Genomic DNA, 20,241 nt, shown 5'->3' with positions numbered 1-20,241 from the left:
ACATCTGCCCTCTGCCAGGTTCTTTTTTTTTTTTTTTTAGTTTTCCAAATAATTTCTTTTTATTCTATGATAATTTTAAATTCAATGATACTAAGGGGACCTTGTAACAAATATGCAGTTAAGCAATCTTTCAACACACACACATAGAATTTTTTTGTAATGTACTATTTTTTTATTTGCTTTTTCTTCTATTTTATAATTTATTTATATATTTTTTTGAAATTTTTGAAATTTAATTTATTTCTTTTTGTATATACATTCAATCGCATTGTTTAGCTTACAATGTGAGCATTTCAATATGTGAACATTTCTCCCCAGTCCCGTTGATCGAAATATCTTCAACCGATCTCTGCCAGGTTCTTGGGAGAGGAAGTCAGTAATGATCAGACAGGAGAAATATTGAACCATCAGAAACTTGGAATTTTTTGTTCGTTATTGTTTGTTTGTTGTTTGAATTTTCTATAGGGCATGTGTGTTTGCTGAAGAAAGAGTAAGAGAGAGAGAGAGAGAGAGAGGAAGAAAGTGAGAAAGCACCCTGCCCCTTCTGCCCCGAGGGGAATGGCCACACAGCAATCCTTTCCTCTCCTCTCGGGATTTTGGACACACATGGACACATGCCTGGTATGGTTTTCAAGCTGCCAAGACTGGGACTCTGGGACTTGAACTGCAGAGTTGACCTTGTGGGATCCAGCCAGCTTAACCACAAATTGGTCCTGGAATGGTTTTTAAAGTCATGGGGGAAAATATGATGTACAGTGCTTCAACATCACAGCTTCTGCCTTCATTCATTTGCTCATCCTCATGTTTGTCATTTTATATGACCCATAGTTCTGTAGACCACATCAAATCGCTATTGGGAAGAAATGAAGATAATTAAGTGTGGATTGTGAAAAACAGAGGGTTGGTTCCTTTATTCTCATACCTTTAAACTATGTTTCTTAATTATATCAGGAGATATAATTAATTAATTCTGTTAATTAATTAATTAATTATGTTAATCCCCTCTAGGAGAGGGAGCAGAATTTTAAAACTCCTTAGGTGATTTTAGCATACAAAAAAGGTTGAGAAATGAATCCATAGCTTCTTCTAGCAGAAAGTTATCCTACAAAGAAATATACAAGACCAGATCCCAGCATCCAGGATTTTCTGCCATATATATATATGTATATACATATGTATATACATATATATGTATATATATATGTACATGTATATATACGTATATATATACATATATATATGGGGGTTGGAGGGTTTGTGCCCTCTCTAACTGCATCACAGCTGTTGGCTTTTTGGATTTGTTATTTCACAGGGGTTAGTTGGCTTTTGGGTTCATTGTGAAAACATTCCATATCCTTATACTTCTCTGGGATAATAGCAGGAAAAAGTAACAACATGAGAGCTAAGAATGAAACCAAGCCTCCTATCTCCGTGTTTTTTCCTTTTGCTTGAAAGAATTAAGGCAGCCAAATATCACCAAGTGATCACTGTCGAGTGCTGGGCATAGTTTGTGAGTGTCTATATACACACACACACACACACACATACATATATATGTATATATACACATATACATATATATATACATATATATACACACACATATATGTAATTTTTTAAAGAGAGGTTTTTGCTATAAGGTGTGTTCACTTGCCAGAGAGACAGAAAGTAAGAAATCACCCCCTGGGGGAATGGTCACACCGTAATCTCTTCTCCATTCTCCTCTTGGGGATTTGGTCATGCATGCACACACGCCTGACATGAGTTTTAAACCACCGGGACACAAACTGCTGTCGACCACGTGGGAGTCCAGCAACATAACCATACACCATCTGCTGGTCCCAGAGTCTCTGCCATATTAAGAAACAGATGGTGGATGCTGTGGTTTGAATTTATGTGCTGAGATTTGATTCCTCTAGTGATGATATTAAAAGGATACAGACTTAATCCAACTATGATATTAACAGGTGAATCTTTTGGGTGGTAATTAGGATTAAATAAGGTCATCAGTTGTGGGATTCTGGTAGCTTTGTAAGAAGAAAAGAGACTGAGCAGGCACAGAGACATAGACACAAGTTCTTGTCAAGTGAGGCCCTGAGCCACATGTTGACTCTTTGAAGAAGGCATTTACCAGATGGAGCCCCATGACCTTGGACCTCCAAAATCATGAGCTAAATAGACCTCTACTCTAGGACTATGCAGTATGGTATTCAGTTATTAAGCAATGGAGGACAGGCTAAAACAGTGAGTACCAGCCAAGGGCTTTCTTTCTTGAGGGCCAGAGAATTGGGCTTGCAGTTCTTGTGAAGCTCTTGCCACAAATGAATTGGGTTTTTATTTCCTCAGCCCCAGCTGGGAGAAGTCTCCCAATAACTAGAGAACTGCTCTGGGTACCTACCTTGAAGCTGGTGGTGATGGAGACATATTTGTTGTCGGCCGTCTCTGAATTCCCAATCAGGTAGTCCCAGCTGGTGAACATCTTGAAGCTGAACGTGAAGTTATCATTCTCCCCTTCACTCGTGGTTCCCTGGGTATTGCTGGCCATCCTGTTGGGCACATACCACTACTGTTTGCCTGTCTTGTTTCTGCTGTGTCACTGCCTCAGCCTGACATGGGCATAGGTTGCAGATGAATAAGTAGCTGCCAACCAATGACAAGAGAAGCCAGGCAAAGACTTACACCAAGACAACTTCAATGCTAGCCAGGGTAGCCTTCCCCTCCAAAGTCAGAGTTCCCCACAAGTGCATAGTGTCAACTGGGTAACAGGGAGCCTACAGGTTAACCAGTTTTCTACCCTTATAGCTGATTTCCTGTATGAAGTTTGATTCGTTAGTTTGAGAACTCCTTTTTTTAAAAATTTTTTTACTGTAGGGCATATGAGCTCACCAGACAGAGCGAGAGAGGGAAAATGAGAAAGCATCCCCCCAGGAGGGATGGCCACAGTGCAATACGTTCTCTTTATTCTCCTCTCAGGATTTTTGGGCATGCGTGCACATGTGCCGCACATGTTTTTCAAGTTGCCAGGTCTGGGACTATGAACCACATGGTCATCCATGTGGGATTCAGCTGCCTTGACCACCATGCCACTGGCTGGCCCAGTTTGAGAATTCTTCACAGGGACTTCTATTCTCAAAGAGGAACATCTCCTTCTAAGTCATCTATGTTCTTTCTTTCATTTTTTAAAAAAATAAAACATACCTATTTATTAAACAACTCAGTAAACCCTGAGGTAGTTGGCAGGGCAACTAGGTTATGTTCACATCATTGTCTTAAGCAAGCTTAACTGAAAGTACCTCCTCACCCACTTAATTCATTCTATCTGCCCTCAACCTCTTTTTGTGCTCCCTGGGGTTCAGCCCTTGGGGAATCACAGAATTCCAAGAGCTCTCTCAGATATTGGGGGGAAGGGAGGGTTTGAGTCCTCTCTAACTGCATCACAGCTGTTGGCTTTTTGGATTTGTTATTCCGCAGGGGTTAGTTGGCTTTTGGGTTCATTGTAAAAACATTCCATATCCTTATACTTCTCTGGGATAATAGCAGGAAAAAGTAACAACATGAGGACTAAGAATGAGACCAAGCCCATCTCCTTGTTTTTTCCTTTTGCTTGAAAGAATTAAGGCAGCCAAATATCACCAAGTGATCACTGTCAAGAGCTGGGCTGAGTCTTGAGAGCAGGAGCATCTTCCCCTGAGGTGACCCAATAGAAAGCCAGGCCAGGCTGTCCTTTAGAGGTTCTAACTTGGCTTCAAGAATTCTCTACTCTATTTTAGACACGGCTACCATGCTCCTCTAGGAAAAGCAACCCCTTGAGACCCTGCTGGAGGGTGAGTGGTCTCAGTGGGCCAATTTGTGCAGGAGACTGTGTGTCTTATACCATACTCCCTAGCCATAGCTGGTGAGGTCCTCTGACTCTAAGGCAAGCAATTCATGGTCCAGGCAAAATATTTTCTTCAGAGAATATGAACTAAGAGTCACCGACAGGGCCAGCAGGTGGCGTGGTGATTAAGGCGCTCAACTCCCACAAGGCCGACAGCAGTTAAGTCCCAGATCTGGTGGCTTGAATCTCATGCTGGGGGCGTGTGTGTGTGTGTGTGTGTGTGTGTGCCCAAAAATCCTGAGAGGAGAAGGGATTGTGGCATGCCATCTCCTGGGGGGGGGTGATTTCTCACTTTCTCTCTCTGTGTCTCTGGCGAGAAAACATGCCCTATAGCAAAAATCTCTCTAAACATAAAGAGTTATGGACATGTTAGAAGATAATTTCTGACCACAGAGAGAGTTGGGTCAGAGTGGCTTCCAAGGTTAATCACAGCCCATTCCATTTATTTAGCAAATGTTTACAGTTGATATCTGCGTAAAGGCCAGGCTTGGTTCTAACATGCAGGCTGTAGTTACAGAAGAGGAAAAGAGGTTTCAGAGGAAGTTGAATTCTAGAGGAAAGCAGAAATAGCCTTTGCAAACTTCCAGCTTCACCTTACCAAATACTATGTTCTCTCTCGAGCCACACTGGCTTTTTATTTATTTATTTATTTATTGAGAGGTTTTCGCTATAGGGCACGTGTGCTCGCCAGCCAGACAGAGAGAGACAGAGAGACAAAAAGCAAGAAATCACCCCCCAGGGGGGATGGCCACACTGCAATTCCTTCTCCTCCGTTCTCTTGGGATCTTGGGCACGCACGCACACGCTCCTGGCATGAGTTTTAAGCCACCAGGTCTGGGACGCAAGCCGCAGCCGACTACATGGGAGTCCAGCGACATAGCCATTACGCTAACTGCTGGTCCCTCGAACCGCACTGGCTTTTTGACAGTTTGGAGAACACATCAGGGTAATTTGCTGCCTCGGGACCTTTGCACAGGCTCTTCCATCGTCTAAAATGCTGGGCCTCAGATTTTCAGCAAGTTTGTCAGTCGCAGCCTCATCTAGAGGAGTTTCTATCCTATTTCCCAGAGCTTCCCAGAATGCCTGGTTAATGACTTATTTTTTTTTTAAACATATATTACAATCCACATTCGCATTGTGTATTGGTTTCCTTGTTTTCTCTCTAAGTGCCCCACAAGAAGGTAAGCATGTAGGAGCCAGAAGAGTGAGCTGTTTGTGTGAAAGTCAGAGCGTCTAAACAAGACAGTCATACTTACGACCTAATGACAATCATCAGGCTGTAGCCAAACACGCTGATCCCCACCATAAAGTAAGCCATAGGCAGCCTGTACCTCAACCACCCGATGGTCCTCTGGTTGTTGTAGTAGCCATAGAAGAGAGCGGAATACTTGATGTAGCCCTGGAGGAAGCAAATCACAATGCTCCAGGTGAGTAACAGCAGAGCAGGCAGTCATCAGACACTCCCATCTACCAAGAATTTCTCCCAGAGTTTTAATTCAAAGGGATATGTTCTTGTTCTTCTTCTTTCTCTTCTTCATTCCCTTCATTTCCCCATTACAAAGAGTGGATGAAAAAGTAGGGGTGAGAAGTGAATGTTGTAAACATTTGGGATAAAATTCGGGACAAGGTATGTGTGTGCCTGTGCAGAAGAACGCATGCCTGGATAGCTCCCAATTAATTTTTTCCATTCCTCAAGTCTTAATTTAATGCTCCAGAAGTAGATGGGACTTTAGGAGCTTTTTTTTTTTTTTTTTGAGAGGTTTTCGCTATAGGGCGCGTGCGCTCGCCAGAAAGACAGAGAGAGACAGAGAGATAGAAAGCAAGAAATCACCCCCCCCTCCAGGGGGGATGGCCACGCCGCAATCCCTTCTCCTCCATTCTCCTCTCGGGATCTTGGGCATGCATGCACACGTGCCCGGCGTGAGTTTAAGCCACTGGGTCTGGGACTTGAACCGCGGTCAACTACATGGGAGTTCAGAGACATAGTCATTACGCTAACTGCTGGTCCCCTAGGAGGTTTTTAATATTTCAAACTTTATTAAAAAATTATGCACAATAAGGCTCACAGTCTAACTTGAATTTCAAATTTTCTTTTATTTTATTTTTGTTTTTGGTATAATTGGTTTTAGGTATAAATAGCTCACTTTTGGGGTATAATTATTGGGGTGTAACATTAACTGAGATTTTTAGGGCTTCTTATATGTCTTTGCTACATATAAAGCAAGGGATTATTGTTGAATAAATTCAGTTTGTTTCTGGTAAATAGGAACAGAGATTCTTGGGCGAAATAAAGGACAAAGGAAGTCCTTAGTAGTAAATATAGTCAGGCATCCTTGTCCTGACTACCTTGGAAAAAATACTCGGATTAACTCTCATGCATTTCTGAGGGGGTTCAAGCCTAGCTTTGAGAGGGAAGGACAGCAGCAGCTACGGCTTGTTGTGGGAGGCACCAGTCATGCCTCTGAGCCTCGGGAACCCCTTGGAGCGTGGCATGGACTCAAAGAGGAGGGAAGGATGTTCCAGCAGAGGAGCATGAGCACAGGCGGGGAGATGCTGAGGAAGGGCGGTGCATTCAAGGACTTCCCCCAAACTTGATGACACTGGTACGTTAAAAGTGTGAGATGTTGGACAGACATGGAACTGAAGAGGTGGGGAGCACCCAGGTCATGAGCAGTTCTTCTGCAAACCCAGCTAAGAACACTGGCTTTTATAGCATTTGGAAATGAAAATCCATGCATGTCTGAGGTTGGAGAATGATAGCCAGATTTGCATTTTAGAAAGATCACTTTGGCAGCAGAGGGAATGGAGATTTTAGGAGTCAAGCTGAAGAAGAGAAGAGAGGTAGAAGATGCTTTTATTTATTTATTTTTTTTTGGAGAGGTTTTTGCTATAGGGCGCGTGCGCTCACCAGACAGACAGAGAGAGACAGAGAGACAGAAAGCAAGAAATCATCCCCCAGGTGAGATGGTCACACCGCAATCCCTTCTCCTCCATTCTCCTCTCGGGATCTTGGGCATGCATGCACACGTGCCCGGCAAGAGTTTTAAGCCACCAGGTCTGGGACGCGAACTGCGGTTGACTACATGGGAGTCCAGTGACATAGCCATTACACTAATTGCTGGTCCCTGAGAGGTAGAAGATTCTGATAAGCAGAGGTAAACAGGATGGAGAAAAACATTTTGCCCACTGCTGGATCTTATTTGATTAAAGCACTGTTTTTTTTCAATAATTAAATGCAATTTTCACATGTACCCATGCCATCTTTAGCCTTACAATCACAAAATGGAAGTGAATTAGGATATTGGTCATAGTATCTCAAAATCTCAAAATCTCAAAAAAAAAGAAAAGTCCACGACATGATCTTCCTGAGTCTGGATAATCATCGATTTTTTTTTTTTCTTCTCAGACATTCATTGGATCCTCATTTCCAAATGTAATAAAATCCAGCATTCTTAACTGGGTTTTAAAAGGTTTAAGAAAGGGCCAGCAAAGAGACTGCGGCATGGCCATCCCCTGGGGGGGGTGATTTCTCACTTTCTCTCTCTCTCTCTCTCTCTCTCTTTGTGCATGCACATGAGTGCCTGCCCTATAGCAAAATTAAAGGAAAAAGAAAAGGTTCAAGAAATATTTAGTAGGTAGGCTCAGACTTAGAGATTGATTAGAATGTAGAAGGTGGTGGTAAGGAAAAGGGAGAAGCATTTCATACTAGAATGCCTGAATGATGGTTCTGTAAAGGAGAGGAAGAGAAACGGTTGTTGCTTGGATAGATATTGAATCTGAGAAGCAGTTTGAACATTTAGTTGAAGATGTCATGTGATTCGAGGAGAAAGGCTGAAGTGGAGACAGACCTGGGGGGCTTAGTGTGGATCTGGAGAGAGAAAGCCACTTTGTGAGGTGACTTAAGAGCTGGCAGAGGAAGGAGCCGGGGTCTCATGGGAAGCTCACATCCCTCAGACTGAGGCTGGAGAGAAGATACCAGGAGAGATCTGGGGGAGACTGTTGAGAGATACGGTCTGTGAATTCATTTAGCCAAGTGCTGGATTGTATTTGATTGCATTTCAATAATTAAATGCACTACTTCACACTTACCCAAGTCATCTTTAGGCCTTACGATTACAAAACGGAAATATATTGGTATGTTGGCAAAAGTACCTCAAAATCCCAAAGGACGGAAAAGTCCATGGCTTTTTCTTCTTCAGCCCGAGGTACTGTCTTTCTGGGGATACTTCCATAGGGCATGCCCATCAGTACCTTGCGTAGGGGTAGAACATGGGTGTAAGCAAAGGAAATACAAACACAGAGACTTTCATAAACTGGGTTAAATATTTCCCTTCTCAGAGTAAGACACACCCATTGGTTTCTGTAACGTGTACCACTTTTCTGATTTTAAAAGTAATACACACTCTGGCTGACTCCATGACCCGATGGTTAAGGTAGCCAGATTCCAGAAGGCCAACTACACAGTTTGAGCCCTAGACCTGGTAGCTTGAGAAATATACTCGTGTGTGTGTGTGTGTGTGTGTGTGTGTGTGTGTGTGTGTCCAAAACCCCCAAAGGAAGGAGGGTTGTAGTGTGACCATTCTCCAGAGGAGGTGCTTTCTCTGTTCCTCCTTTTCTCCCTGTCTTTTGTCTTCTCTGGTGAGTGAATGGAACCTCTAGCAAAAGGAAAAAAAAAGTTAACACATGGTCTTCGTAGAAAATAAGAAAAAGCACACAACAGCATTTTTAAAAATTACCCATCACCTCTGCAACCCTAAGATAACAACTACTGGGTATTAATGTATTTCTTCTTAATTCCTTTTGAGTTTTCTGTATATTTTAGTCTGGTTAGTTAGCTTAATATAATTTTATTACCAATTTCTTTTTTTCATTCTCTTTTAGAGAGAGATATTTTTGCTGTAGGGTGTACATGTTTATCAAAGAGGCAGAGAGACAGAAACCGAAAAATCACTCCCCGGTGGGGGGATGGCCACACCCTTCTCCTCCATTCTCCTCTCATAATCTTGGGCACATGTGCACACGTGCCCAGCATGAGTTTAAGCCACCAGGTCTGGGACTAGAACCACGGTTGACTACATGGGAGTCCAGTGACATAGCCATTACGCCAACTGCTGGTCCCAGTGCCCAGTGAGTTTTTTAAGCTGCTGGGTCTGGGACTTGGACAGAGGTCAACTACATGGGATTTGACCATGCCAGGCCCAAAATTCTGAGAGAAGAATGAGAAGAGATTGCAGCATGGCCATTCTCCATGGGTGGGGGAAGGAGGGTGCTTTCTAATGTTTTGTCTCTGGTGAACATACACACTCTATAGCAAATTTTTTAAAGAATTATTTTATTTAACTTAATTAATTAACTAATTTGAACAGAGAGGGACAGAGAGAGAGAAGGAAAGTGAGAAAGCAAGCTGCCAGGCCCAGGTCTCGAACCATAGTTGGCCATGTGGTAATCCAGCACTCTTAACCACCATGCCACCTGCCAGCCCCCCATAGCAAATTTAAAAAAATGTATTGAATTTATATTTTAATCAGAAAGGATTGACTTTTTAAAAAAGAATGATCTATTTTATTTTATTTATTCATTCATTTATTTTTAATTTGACCAGAGAGAGACAGAGACAGAGAGAGTGAGAAAGCAAACTGCCAGGTCTGGGACTCTAACCACAGTCAGCCATGTGGGAATCCAGCACCTAAACTACCACACCACCTGTCTGACCCCAGAATTAATTAATTTTTTTGAGAGGTTTTTGCTATAGGGAACGTGTGCTCGCCAGAAAGACAGAGAGAGAGACAGAGAGACAGAAAGTGAGAAATCACCCCCCAGGGAAGATGGCCATGCCAAAATCCCTTCTCCTCCATTCTCCTCTCAGAATCTTGGGCATGCATGCACACGCGCCCGGTTGAGTTCAAGCCACTTGGTCCAGGACTTGAAACATGGTCAACTACATGGGAGTCCAGTGACATAGCCATTACACCAACTGCTGGTCCCCAGAATTGACTTTTTAATATAAAGCTTTCCCTTTCAAGAATGTATCCTTCCATTTATTTGGTCTCCCTCTCTCTCTCTCTCTCTCTCTCTCTCTCTCTCTCTCTTTTTTATGTCATAGGGTGTGTGCACTTGCTGGAGACAAATAGAGACAGTGAGAAGGAAAGTGAGAAATCACCCTCCAGGGTAGATAGACACACCTCAATCCTTTCTCCTCCAGTTTCCTCCTGGGATTTGGCGGATACATTTTGCAGGGTTCCTTAACTACCACCTGCCAGCCCCTATTTTGTCTCAGTTTTGACCAGTAATACTGTATAACGTTCTTCATAGAAAACTTTTAATTTTGACCACCTGATTCTTGGTTTTACTATCACAGGCTTTAATATGTCACCATTTACTATAACATTATTTTTATTTTTTAATTTGCTAAATTTATTACTAGCTATTTTATAGACATATTGCTATTTGGAATGTGAAAATTCCATTTTGAGCTGGATAGTGACAGTATAGAGAAAGGTTTCAAATGTCTGTCTATTTAAAGTGACTCCAGGGATCAGCAGGTGGTGTAACGGTTACATCATTGGAATCCCACATAGTCGACCACAGTTCAATTCCCGGACCCAGTAGCTTAAAACTCATGCTGGGCATGTGTGCGTGCATGCGTGCCCAAGATCCCGAGAGGAGAATGGAGGAGAAGGGATTGTGGTGTGGCCAACCCCCTGGGGGGTGACTTTTTCCTTTCTGTCTCTCTGGCAAGTGCACATACTCTATGGTAAAAATATTTCTTAAAAAATAAATAAATAAGTAAAATAAAGTGACTCCAGCCATCTCACTATATTCTTTTACTAAATTCTAGTAATTTTTGGCAGAGTCATTAGGATTTTTTGGGGTCTAAAATCATATCACCTACCAACTAAAGCATTTTTGTGGTTTTTTAGTATCAAATGTATAAGAGGTTTTGGGGCTGGCAGGTGGCATGGTGGTTAAGGCGCTGGATGCCCACATGGCTGACCATGGTCCGAGTCTCAGACTTGGTGACTTGCTTTCTTCACCTTCCCTTTTTCTCTCTCTCTGTCCCCTTCTGGTCACATTTAAAATAAATAAATAACAATGAAATAAATAATTCTTTTAAAAATGTATGAATGTTTAATTTTTTCTGACTTTTTGCACAAAGTGGGAACTTCAAAATAATTTTGCAAAGTTGTGAGGATAGGGACGTACCACCTTGTTCTTGGTTTTAGTAGCACAGGCTCTGATATGTTACTGTTGACTGTAACACCATTCCTATTTTTTAATGTATAGGCTCAACACTTTTAGATAATTTTCTTTTTCTTTTCGTGTGCTTTAAATTTAGGTTCTTATTGAAAATATGTTGTGTACAAAACAGCATCTAGATAACACACACATGTAGTTGATTACAATGAAAATGAAATGAACTATGTGTATCTACTACCTATTTAAGAAACAGAAAATTACCACACCCTGGATAAGCGCCTTTTGAACCATACTGCACTTCCACCCTAAGACACAACCAACATCCAACATGTATTACATTTTATAATCATCATCCCGTTTAATTTTCTTTACTTACTGTTTAGCTTTGCCTGTTTGAATATATGTAGCATCACATGTAAGCAATCTCCTGTGAATTGTTTTTTTCATGCTATACTTTGTTTTGTTTTTGCCATAGGGTGCGTGTGCTTGCCAGAGAGAGAGAGAGAATGTGAGAAATTACCCCCCAAGGGGGATGGCCATGCTACAATCCTTTATCCTCTACTCTCCTCTTACGATTTTTGGGCACACACACCTGGTGTGATTCTAAAGCTGCCGAGTCCAGGACTTGAACCATGGAGTTGGTCATGTGAGATCCTGCGCCTTATCCTCCACGCCACCTGCTGGCCCACAACATTACACTTTTGAGATCCATTGATATTGACATGTGTAGCTACAGTTCACTTATTTTCACTGCTATGTAAGGTTACATTGTATGGACATACTACAGTATATTGGGTTGCTGAAAAAATCATGATGCATTTTTGCATAGAAAAACACAGTAAAATAAATCATGACTTTTAAGACAACCTACTATTTACACACTCTACTCTTCATATACATTTGGGTTGTTTCTAAATTTTACTCTTAAAAACAATGCTGCCAGCGGGACCAGAGTTGGCGTAATGGCTATGTTGCTGGACTCACGTGTAGTCAACCGCAGTTCAAGTCCTGGACCCAGTGGCTTAAACTCACACCGGGCGCGTGTGCGTGCGTGCCCAAAGTCCCGAAAGAAGAATGGAGGAGAAGGGATTGCAGTGTGGCCATCCCCTCTGAGGGCTGATTTCTCGCTTTCTGTCTCTCTGTCTCTGTCTTTCTGGCGAGGGCACATGCCCTATAGCAAAAACCTCTCAAAAAACCCCCAAAACAAACAAATAAAACAATGCTCCTGGGGTTGGTAGGCGGCGTGGTGGTTAAGGGCTCTGGACTCCCACATGGCCAGGTGAGGTTCAAGTCTTGGACCTGGTGACTTGATTTCTCACTTTCCCTCTCTCTCTCACTCTGTACCTCTCTGGTAGAATGAAAATAAATAAATAAAATAAAATAAAATAAAGTTAAATAAAAAAAAATGCTGCCAAGAAAGGCAGAGTAAGTTGCTTTGTATGAAGTTCTCTCACTGAGAACAACTAGAAAAGTGGACAACAATGACTTGTGTAGCCAAGATCTAAGATTTTTTTTTTTTAGAGGTTTTTGCTATAGGGCGCGTGCACTCGCCAGACAGACAGAGAGAGACAGAGAGATAGAAAGCGAGAAATCACCCTCCAGGGGGTATGGCCACACCGCAATCCCTTCTCCTCCGTTATCCTCGTGGTATCTTGGGCATGTGCGCACATGCGCTCGGTGTGAGTTTAAGCCACTGGGTCCAGGACTTGAACCGCGGTCGACTACGTGGGAGTCCAGCGACATAGCCATTATGCTAACTGCTGGTCCCAAGATCTAAGAGATAAAGAATTCTGGAACAGTGAGTCTGGCATGTGGCACAGCTATTCACCATGAGTCACTGCTGATTTAAAAAACAGCAGCTAAGAAATTTTTAAAAATTGCATAGATTTTGGAAAAGTCAGAGGGCTAAGCGTGAAGATAAATGGGACTATATCTGGTAAAAACCCGGGTTTTTCTTTAAGGCCTGGGTATGCTACTCTTTGTGAAATTGAAAAAATATATAGACTAATTCTCTCAGGGATTTAAGCCCAGCCTTTTTTCTCTCTTTGTTACAGGGTGCACACACTCAACAGAGATAGAGACAGAGAAAGAGAGGGAACGCGAGAAAGCACTCCGTGGGGGGTGACCATGCTGCAATTCCTTCTCTTCCGTCTTCCTCTCTGGATTTTAGGCACACATGCACCTGGTATGGCTTTTTTTGTTTGTTTGTTTTTGAGAGTTTTTTTATTTTTTTAATTTAAAAAAAATTTTTTTTGCTACAGGGCATGTGCACTCACCAGACAGACAGAGAGAGACAGAGAGACAGAAAGCGAGAAATCACCCCCCAGGGAGGATGGCCACACCGCAATCCCTTCTCCTCCATTCTCCTCTCAGGATCTTGGGCATGCACGCACATGCACCCAGAGTGAGTTTAAGCCACCGGGTCCAGGACTCGAACCGCGGTCAACTATATGGGAGTCCAGCGACATAGCCATTACGCTAACTGCTGGTTCCCAACTGGTATGTTTTTCAAACTGCCAGATCTTGGATTCAAACCATGCAGTCAGCTAAGTGGAATCCAGTCTCCTAAACCTCAACTCCATCTGCTGACCCTTCTCTTACTTTACCCTTAAAAATTTTTTTTTTAATTATTTTTTAGGGACTAGCAGTTAGTGTAATGGCTATGTCGTTGGACTCCCACGTAGTCGACCGCGGTTCGAATCCCAGACCTGGTGGCTTAAACTCACGCCAGGCACGTGTGCGTGCGTGCCCAAGATCCCGAGAGGAGAATGGAGAAGGGATTGCGGCGTGGCCATCCCCCCCGGGGGGTGATTTCTCGCTTTCTGTCTCTCTGTCTCTCTCTGTCTGTTTGGCGAGCGCACGCGCCCTATAGCAAAAACCTCTCAAAAAATTATTTTTTAAAGCCCAGTTTTGATCTTGAATCACCTAAATTGCTGACTGGATTGAGGTAATTCTAGTTAGTTCTTCAGTTAAAAAAATAAGTAAATCTCAATATTTTTTCATAGACAATGCTTAGCACTCAGTCAAAAATAACCAGTTATAACAGGAGATAAGACCTGGTCAAAAAACAAGAGAAAAGAATTCTGCCTAACAAGGACCAGCAGATGATATAATGGTTATGTTGCTGGACTCCCATGTAGTCCACTACGGTTTGAGTCCTGGACCTGGTGGCTTAAAACTCATGCAGGGTGCATATGCATGCACATGCATGCCCAAAATCTCAGGAGGAGAATCAAGAAGGGATTGTGGCATGGACATCCACCCTGGGGTGATTTCTCACTTTCTACCTCTGTCTCTCTGGCGAGCACACGTACCCACCCCATGGCAAAAAAAAATCTCTCTTCAAAACAAAACAAAACAAAAAACGCATTCTGCTTAACATAGGGTCATCCTGCAGCATGGTGGTTAAGTTAGCTGGATCCCACATATCCAATACTGTGGTTCAAGTCCTGAACCCAGCGGTTTGAAAAACATGCCCGATTGGGACCAGCAAGTGGTGTAGTGGTTAAGGTGCTGGACACTCCCACATGGCCGACCATGGTTTGCGTCCTAGACCTGGTCACTTGCTTTCTCACTTTCCCTCTCTCTCTCTGTGTGTCTCTCTCTGGTCAAGAAAAGAAAAGAGGGAACCAGCAGTTAGCGTAATGGCTATGTCGCTGGACTCCCACATAGTCGACTGTGGTTCACGTCCCGGACCTGGTGGCTTAAAACTCACACCGGGCATGTGTGCGTGCATGCCCAAGATCCCGAGAGGAGAATGGAGGAGAAGGGGTTGCGGTGTGGCCATCCCCTCTGGGGGATGATTTCTCGCTTTCTGTCTCTCTGTCTCTCTCTGTCCGGCGAGCGCACGCGCCCTATAGCGAAAACCTCTCAAAAAAAGAAAAGAAAAGAAAAAACAGAAAAGGAAAGAGAAGAAAATAAAAGAAGAAAAGAGAAAAGAAAAGAAGTGGAGAGGAGAGAAGAAAGAAAAGGAAAAAAAGAAAAGAATGATCCTTTATAAAAGAGAGAGTACTTTGTTAATATATTGGGTCACTGAAAAAGTCATGATGCATTTTTGCATAGAAAAATATGCCATAACTTTCCTTATGATGATTATGATAAGCCTCAACACTATCCAAAAAGATATAGGAAATTCTTATCTTACCTCTGGGATTATGACTAGACCAAATATTAAGCCAAAAAGGACAAGATTAACCCCATACATCCATCGGAGAAAGATGAAATAGGATGCCACCGAAGAACCAAAGTGACCTGCAGAGAAAAGACAATGGATTTAAGTGTTGCAGAAGGAGGAAACTGACACTACTGAGCAGTTTATGTCTGTGATGGAGTCCAGTTTTACATCAGCTTGTGCTACAAACATTCTGATCTGATCTTCATTTTATTTTTCTAGATAAACACCCAGAGGCTCTGTGAGATTAACCAATCTGCCTAAATTCTCACAATCAGAAAGTGGAGAATTTAATTCTTGGTCTGACTACTCCAAACCCGTGTTTCCTCCTCCCCTATACAACAGAATCTATGAAATAATCTAACCAGAAAGTCGGGGAGACAATCTGAGCCTTTTGGAAAACTCTTCTGTAAGCCAGCTAAAAGACGAATGCCAAAATACTCACTTTCAATATCCTTGATCTTCATTTCCCAGGGGATACACTGAGTCTTGAAATTATGAAAGTCTCTTTTAAACTTGACCCATTTCTGAAAGAAAACAGGCAACACCCTCAGGTCATTTGTCTGATACTTGGAGCATGAAAGAGCATGTTGGGGGTGGCAAGATGGAGAGGCCATATTGAGGCTGACATGTCAGTGTGAGGTCGACTTGCATTAGAGTTTAGCAACAATTCCTATCAGATGTAGGTACTGGTTGTCTATAAATGAGGCCATCAGACTTGTGAAATTTCTCTCTTCCCTTTGATCTTTATTTTAAGATGCAAAAGGTTGTCAAAGGTTGCTAGCCCCAGTTTGATCCCTATATGAGTCAGGATTCTCCAGGAAGACAGAACTAGTGGGATCTGTATAGACATGTAAGGAGGGATTTATTGGAGGAATCTGTTCACACATTATGACAGCTAGAAGTCCAGCAACAGGCCACTTGTAAGCTGGAGATCCTGGGATTCTAGTAGCACTATACAGGTCAAGTCCCAAGGCCTCAGAGGCAGGGAAGTGGATGACACACAGTCCAAGGATGAAAGCCCATCTTACTCTCTATCCAAAGAGACTCATCCATCTTCTGTATTTGTCCTTTCCAAGTCCTTTGATGATTGAATGGTGCCCACTACACTGAGGGCAGATCTTCCACATATAATCTACTCACTCACATGTTAATCTCTTCTGAAAACACCCCCACAGACACACCCAGAATAATGCTTTGTTGGGTTTCTAGATATTCCTTAGTCCAGTCAAGTTGACAACCCAAACTAATCATCACAATTCCCAAACCAGATATTATACACAGAATTTCCTTTTTAATTAATTAATTTTTATTAATTATTATTATTGTTGCTACTAGGTTTTAATTTGTTATAGGGCACATGTACTACCAGAGAGAGAGAGAGACAGAGAGAAAGACAGAGAGAGAGAAAGAGAGGGAAAGTGAGAAAGCAAGCCGCTAGGTTAAGGAGTCAAACCACTCTCAGCCATGTGGGAGTCCAGTGCCTCAACCATCACACCACCTGCTAGTCCCTGTACACAGAATGTCTAAGCTTACATATAAATTGTTCAAACCTCAAATTTTATCAACACTATAGACAAATGCAATGTGTTGCTCTTGCCCTGGTTTCTCTCTCACTCCACATCCGCTTTGGAAATTTTTGTGCTAAGATATGGAGGCTTCCAAGCACCACTGGCAGACTGGGCTCAAGGACTATAGGAGATGGGGCCTTGCTTCAAGATGGCAGCCCAGTGCAGGTCGACCTAAGTCTGGGGAGATGACAGTCTTGCTTATCTGAGAGATGACAGGAAGGCATTTGGCTTTCTTCCACGGTCTGTTCCCAGCCCCGACACTCAGTTTGTAACAACCAGAAACCTGAGTAGCTGTCTGTCTGATGGCTAGGTGTTGATTTATCAATTCTCCAAGGGGCTGCTCTCCACCAACTACACCCCCAGGAAATAAATCCATTTTGTAACACACACACACACACACACACACACACACCACTCACAGAAAACAACAGACCAAGAGGTAGCAAGGAACAGATCCTAAGGTGAGTTTCTATAGTTGAAAATCTCCTGGGCCAGCAGGTGGTGTGGTGGTTGAAGTGCTGGACTCCCACGTGGCTGACCACAGTTTGAGTACTGGACCTAGTGGCTTTAAAATCACACACCCCATAGAAAAAAACTCTCAGAAAAAAAAAAAAAAGAAAGAAAAAGAAAGAAAGAAAGGAAAGGAAAGGAAAGAAAGAAAGAAAAGGCACTGATGATGTGGACTTCAAGCCTCCACATCAATTATTTCTCCTGGTGCATGAATAGTCCAGCATCTGGTGTTCAATATCAGTCTCATAAGCTTTGTCAATATGAGTCCTCTCCTGAGAGATGGATCCCTTGAGAGCATGCTGATAAAATCAGTATAAATATACATTTGCAAGGCTGAGGACCAGCATGAGTGATGAATATTGCCAAGTAAGGCCCCTAGAGGCACAGTCTGCTGCTGGGCCCCTTGGCAACCACCTGACAGTCTCTTAAAGCTCTGGGCACCAGGACTGAAAAGCAATCCCCTGGACCTGGGGTAGAGGCAGGGCAGAGGGAAGCCTCGGAGACTCTCGGACTTGAAGCTCTTGTCTTTCAGTGGCTTAGAGGATTAGAAAACTGGGCTAGGGTATGGAGAGAAGACCCAAACCCCTTCCTCAGGGCTGTGTAAGATGGTAGCTGCTGGCCCTGAAACTGGGTCATTAGTTGTCATGTCATCTTGCTCCCCAGCTCTGTATAAGAAAAAGGTTTCAAATAATGGTTGAACAAGACCCAGGCAAGCTATGTGTCCTGTCTGTAGAAGAAATCCGGGTCTGAGTGACCACAATGAAAACAACCAGTGAGGCCTAAGAAATATACAGTACAAGGATTAGCAGATGGTGTAATGTTATGTTGCTGGACTCCTTCATAGTCGGCTATGGTTTGAGTACCAGACCTGGCAGCTTGAAACTCATGCTGGGCACATGTGCGTGCGTGCCCAAAATCCCAAGAAGAGAATGGAGGAGAAGAGATTGTAGCATGGCCATCCCCTCTGGGAGGTGATTTCTCACCTTCTGTCTCTCTGTCTTTCCATTAAGTGCACACGCCCTATAGCAAAAATGTCTCAAAAAAAAAAAAAAAAGAAGAAAGAAAGAAAGAAAGAAAGAAAGAAAGAAAGAAAGAAAGAAAGAAAGAAAGAAAGAAAGAAAGAAAAGAAAAACATAGTACAGCAGAACAAGGAAAAGGGGACACCATTTTTTGAAACTTGTGGAAAACACTTCCTCCAGGACATGTAAATAAATTCTAGGAAGCAGTTATGTGCATCCTTTATAGAACCAAGGACTATGGCTTCTCATGTAAAGGCTAACAATTGGAAAATTTAAAAGGAATATAAGTGAGGTATGGAAGGATTACAAGGAAACTAAGAGTTCAGTTCAGTAATGGGATGAAAAGAAACATTAAACATAGTAAAGACTATAATAGACACACAGGAAAATACATTCAATCATGTTGAGAATGAACCTGAAAATTTTCTGAGATTGTAAAGAGAGAGAAAGCAACTAATTAAAAAATAATGAGACAGAGGATAGACAGTGGTACAGCATTAAAAACGTGATGCTCTGTGAGGTTGCCCCATGTGGGAAGGTTCCAGGTTTGTGTCTGGAGACCCTGAGTACAGTGGACAAAAGTGTGTCCCTAATCCAGGACTGGCTGAGGTGGGACGTGGGTCACAGTGTCAAGACCCTTTTGGGGGTACTGTCTCTCTCTCATTCATGGAAAAAGAAAATCAATGCGGGAAGAAAATTATGGAGTAAAGAGAATGGGCAGTGATGCTTTCTAAGGAGGAAGGTAGAACTACTTAACAGAAACATGATCAAATAGCATCATTTATCAAAACATAGTTGTCAAGGTACCTGCTGTACAACCTTGTGTCTAGACATAACAAGATTGCATTGCACATTTAAAAAATTGTTGAGACGATAAATCTCAAGTGGTTTTTACCCCACAAAAAATATAGTGAATACAAATTAAAGGAAGAATAACAACTCGTTTTTTTTTTACCCATTAGATTACCACAGAATTTAAAAGATGGTAACATTCATAACTAATGAAAAGAAATCATTCTCAGACTTAGTTCATTTCAGTTTGAGTTTCTACATGGTAGGGGGAATAACCTGGAATATGTATTGAAATCTAAAATATGCATACTTTTGAACTAATAAGACAATTTTGAGGACTCTGTCTTGTTGTAATAAAAAACATATGTATCTGGGACTAGACAGTGGCACAGTGGTAAAACATGCTCTGCAAGGCAATCTCAAGGAAAGTCTCTGGAGGGTCCCCTGAGTATGCCACGCATGCACTTATCCATGAGCAAGGTCTCATTGGGTCTGATGGTGGATTGCAGCTTCTGGACCCTCTCTGTGTGCCTTTCTTGCTCTTGGGAGAAATAAATACACAACCTTAAATGAACAAACCCTTCCATGTACACCTAACATAAGTGTATAATGGTGTTTATTGCAGCATTGTTTACCATGTTAAAAACTAGAAAAAAGAGAGATACTAAAAAAGCACATTCTTCAGTTGAAAAAAGATCTGAGTGTGCAGTTGTTAAGTAACAAATAACTTGTAGATAAAATTAATAAGATGACCCATAGATATCTGTCAGGCTATTATAACTGGCAAAGGAGAAAAAAAAAAATAGTATGAGGAATAAGAAGATTCCGAACCAACAGATACAGAAGTCATTACAAAAAGCTATGGGAACCAGCAGTTAGCGTAATGGCTATGTCGCTGGACTCCCACGTAGTCGACCGCGGTTTGCGTCCCGGACCCGGTGGCTTAAAACTCACGCCGGGCGCGTGTGCGTGCGTGCCCATGATCCCGAGAGGAGAATGGAGGAGAAGGGATTGCGGCGTGACCATCCCCCCTGGGGGGTGATTTCTCGCTTTCTGTCTCTATGTCTCTCTCTGTCTGTCCGGCGAGCGCACGCGCCCTATAGC

At 42.5% G+C, this 20,241-nt stretch overlaps 1 protein-coding gene across 1 annotated transcript in view; it reads right to left on the bottom strand.

The window, feature by feature from the left end:
* TMC2 (transmembrane channel like 2) overlaps nucleotides 1–20,241 on the bottom strand; it is a 72,422-nt gene that overhangs the window by 30,361 nt on the left and 21,820 nt on the right. The window contains exons 6-10 of the mRNA XM_006163931.1: nucleotides 15,691–15,772; nucleotides 15,219–15,325; nucleotides 8,030–8,128; nucleotides 5,134–5,276; nucleotides 2,399–2,546 (exon numbers count right to left, since the gene is read on the bottom strand). Of these exons, the coding sequence (XP_006163993.1) occupies nucleotides 2,399–2,546; nucleotides 5,134–5,276; nucleotides 8,030–8,128; nucleotides 15,219–15,325; nucleotides 15,691–15,772 (579 nt within the window). The remainder of the gene's footprint in view (nucleotides 1–2,398; nucleotides 2,547–5,133; nucleotides 5,277–8,029; nucleotides 8,129–15,218; nucleotides 15,326–15,690; nucleotides 15,773–20,241) is intronic.

This window comes from Tupaia chinensis, unplaced genomic scaffold, assembly GCF_000334495.1.
Source record: "Tupaia chinensis unplaced genomic scaffold, TupChi_1.0 Scaffold143574_1, whole genome shotgun sequence".
NCBI lineage: Eukaryota > Metazoa > Chordata > Mammalia > Scandentia > Tupaiidae > Tupaia > Tupaia belangeri.
Note: the sequence above shows the minus strand (reverse complement) of the source record. Positions and strands in the feature narration are given on the sequence as shown.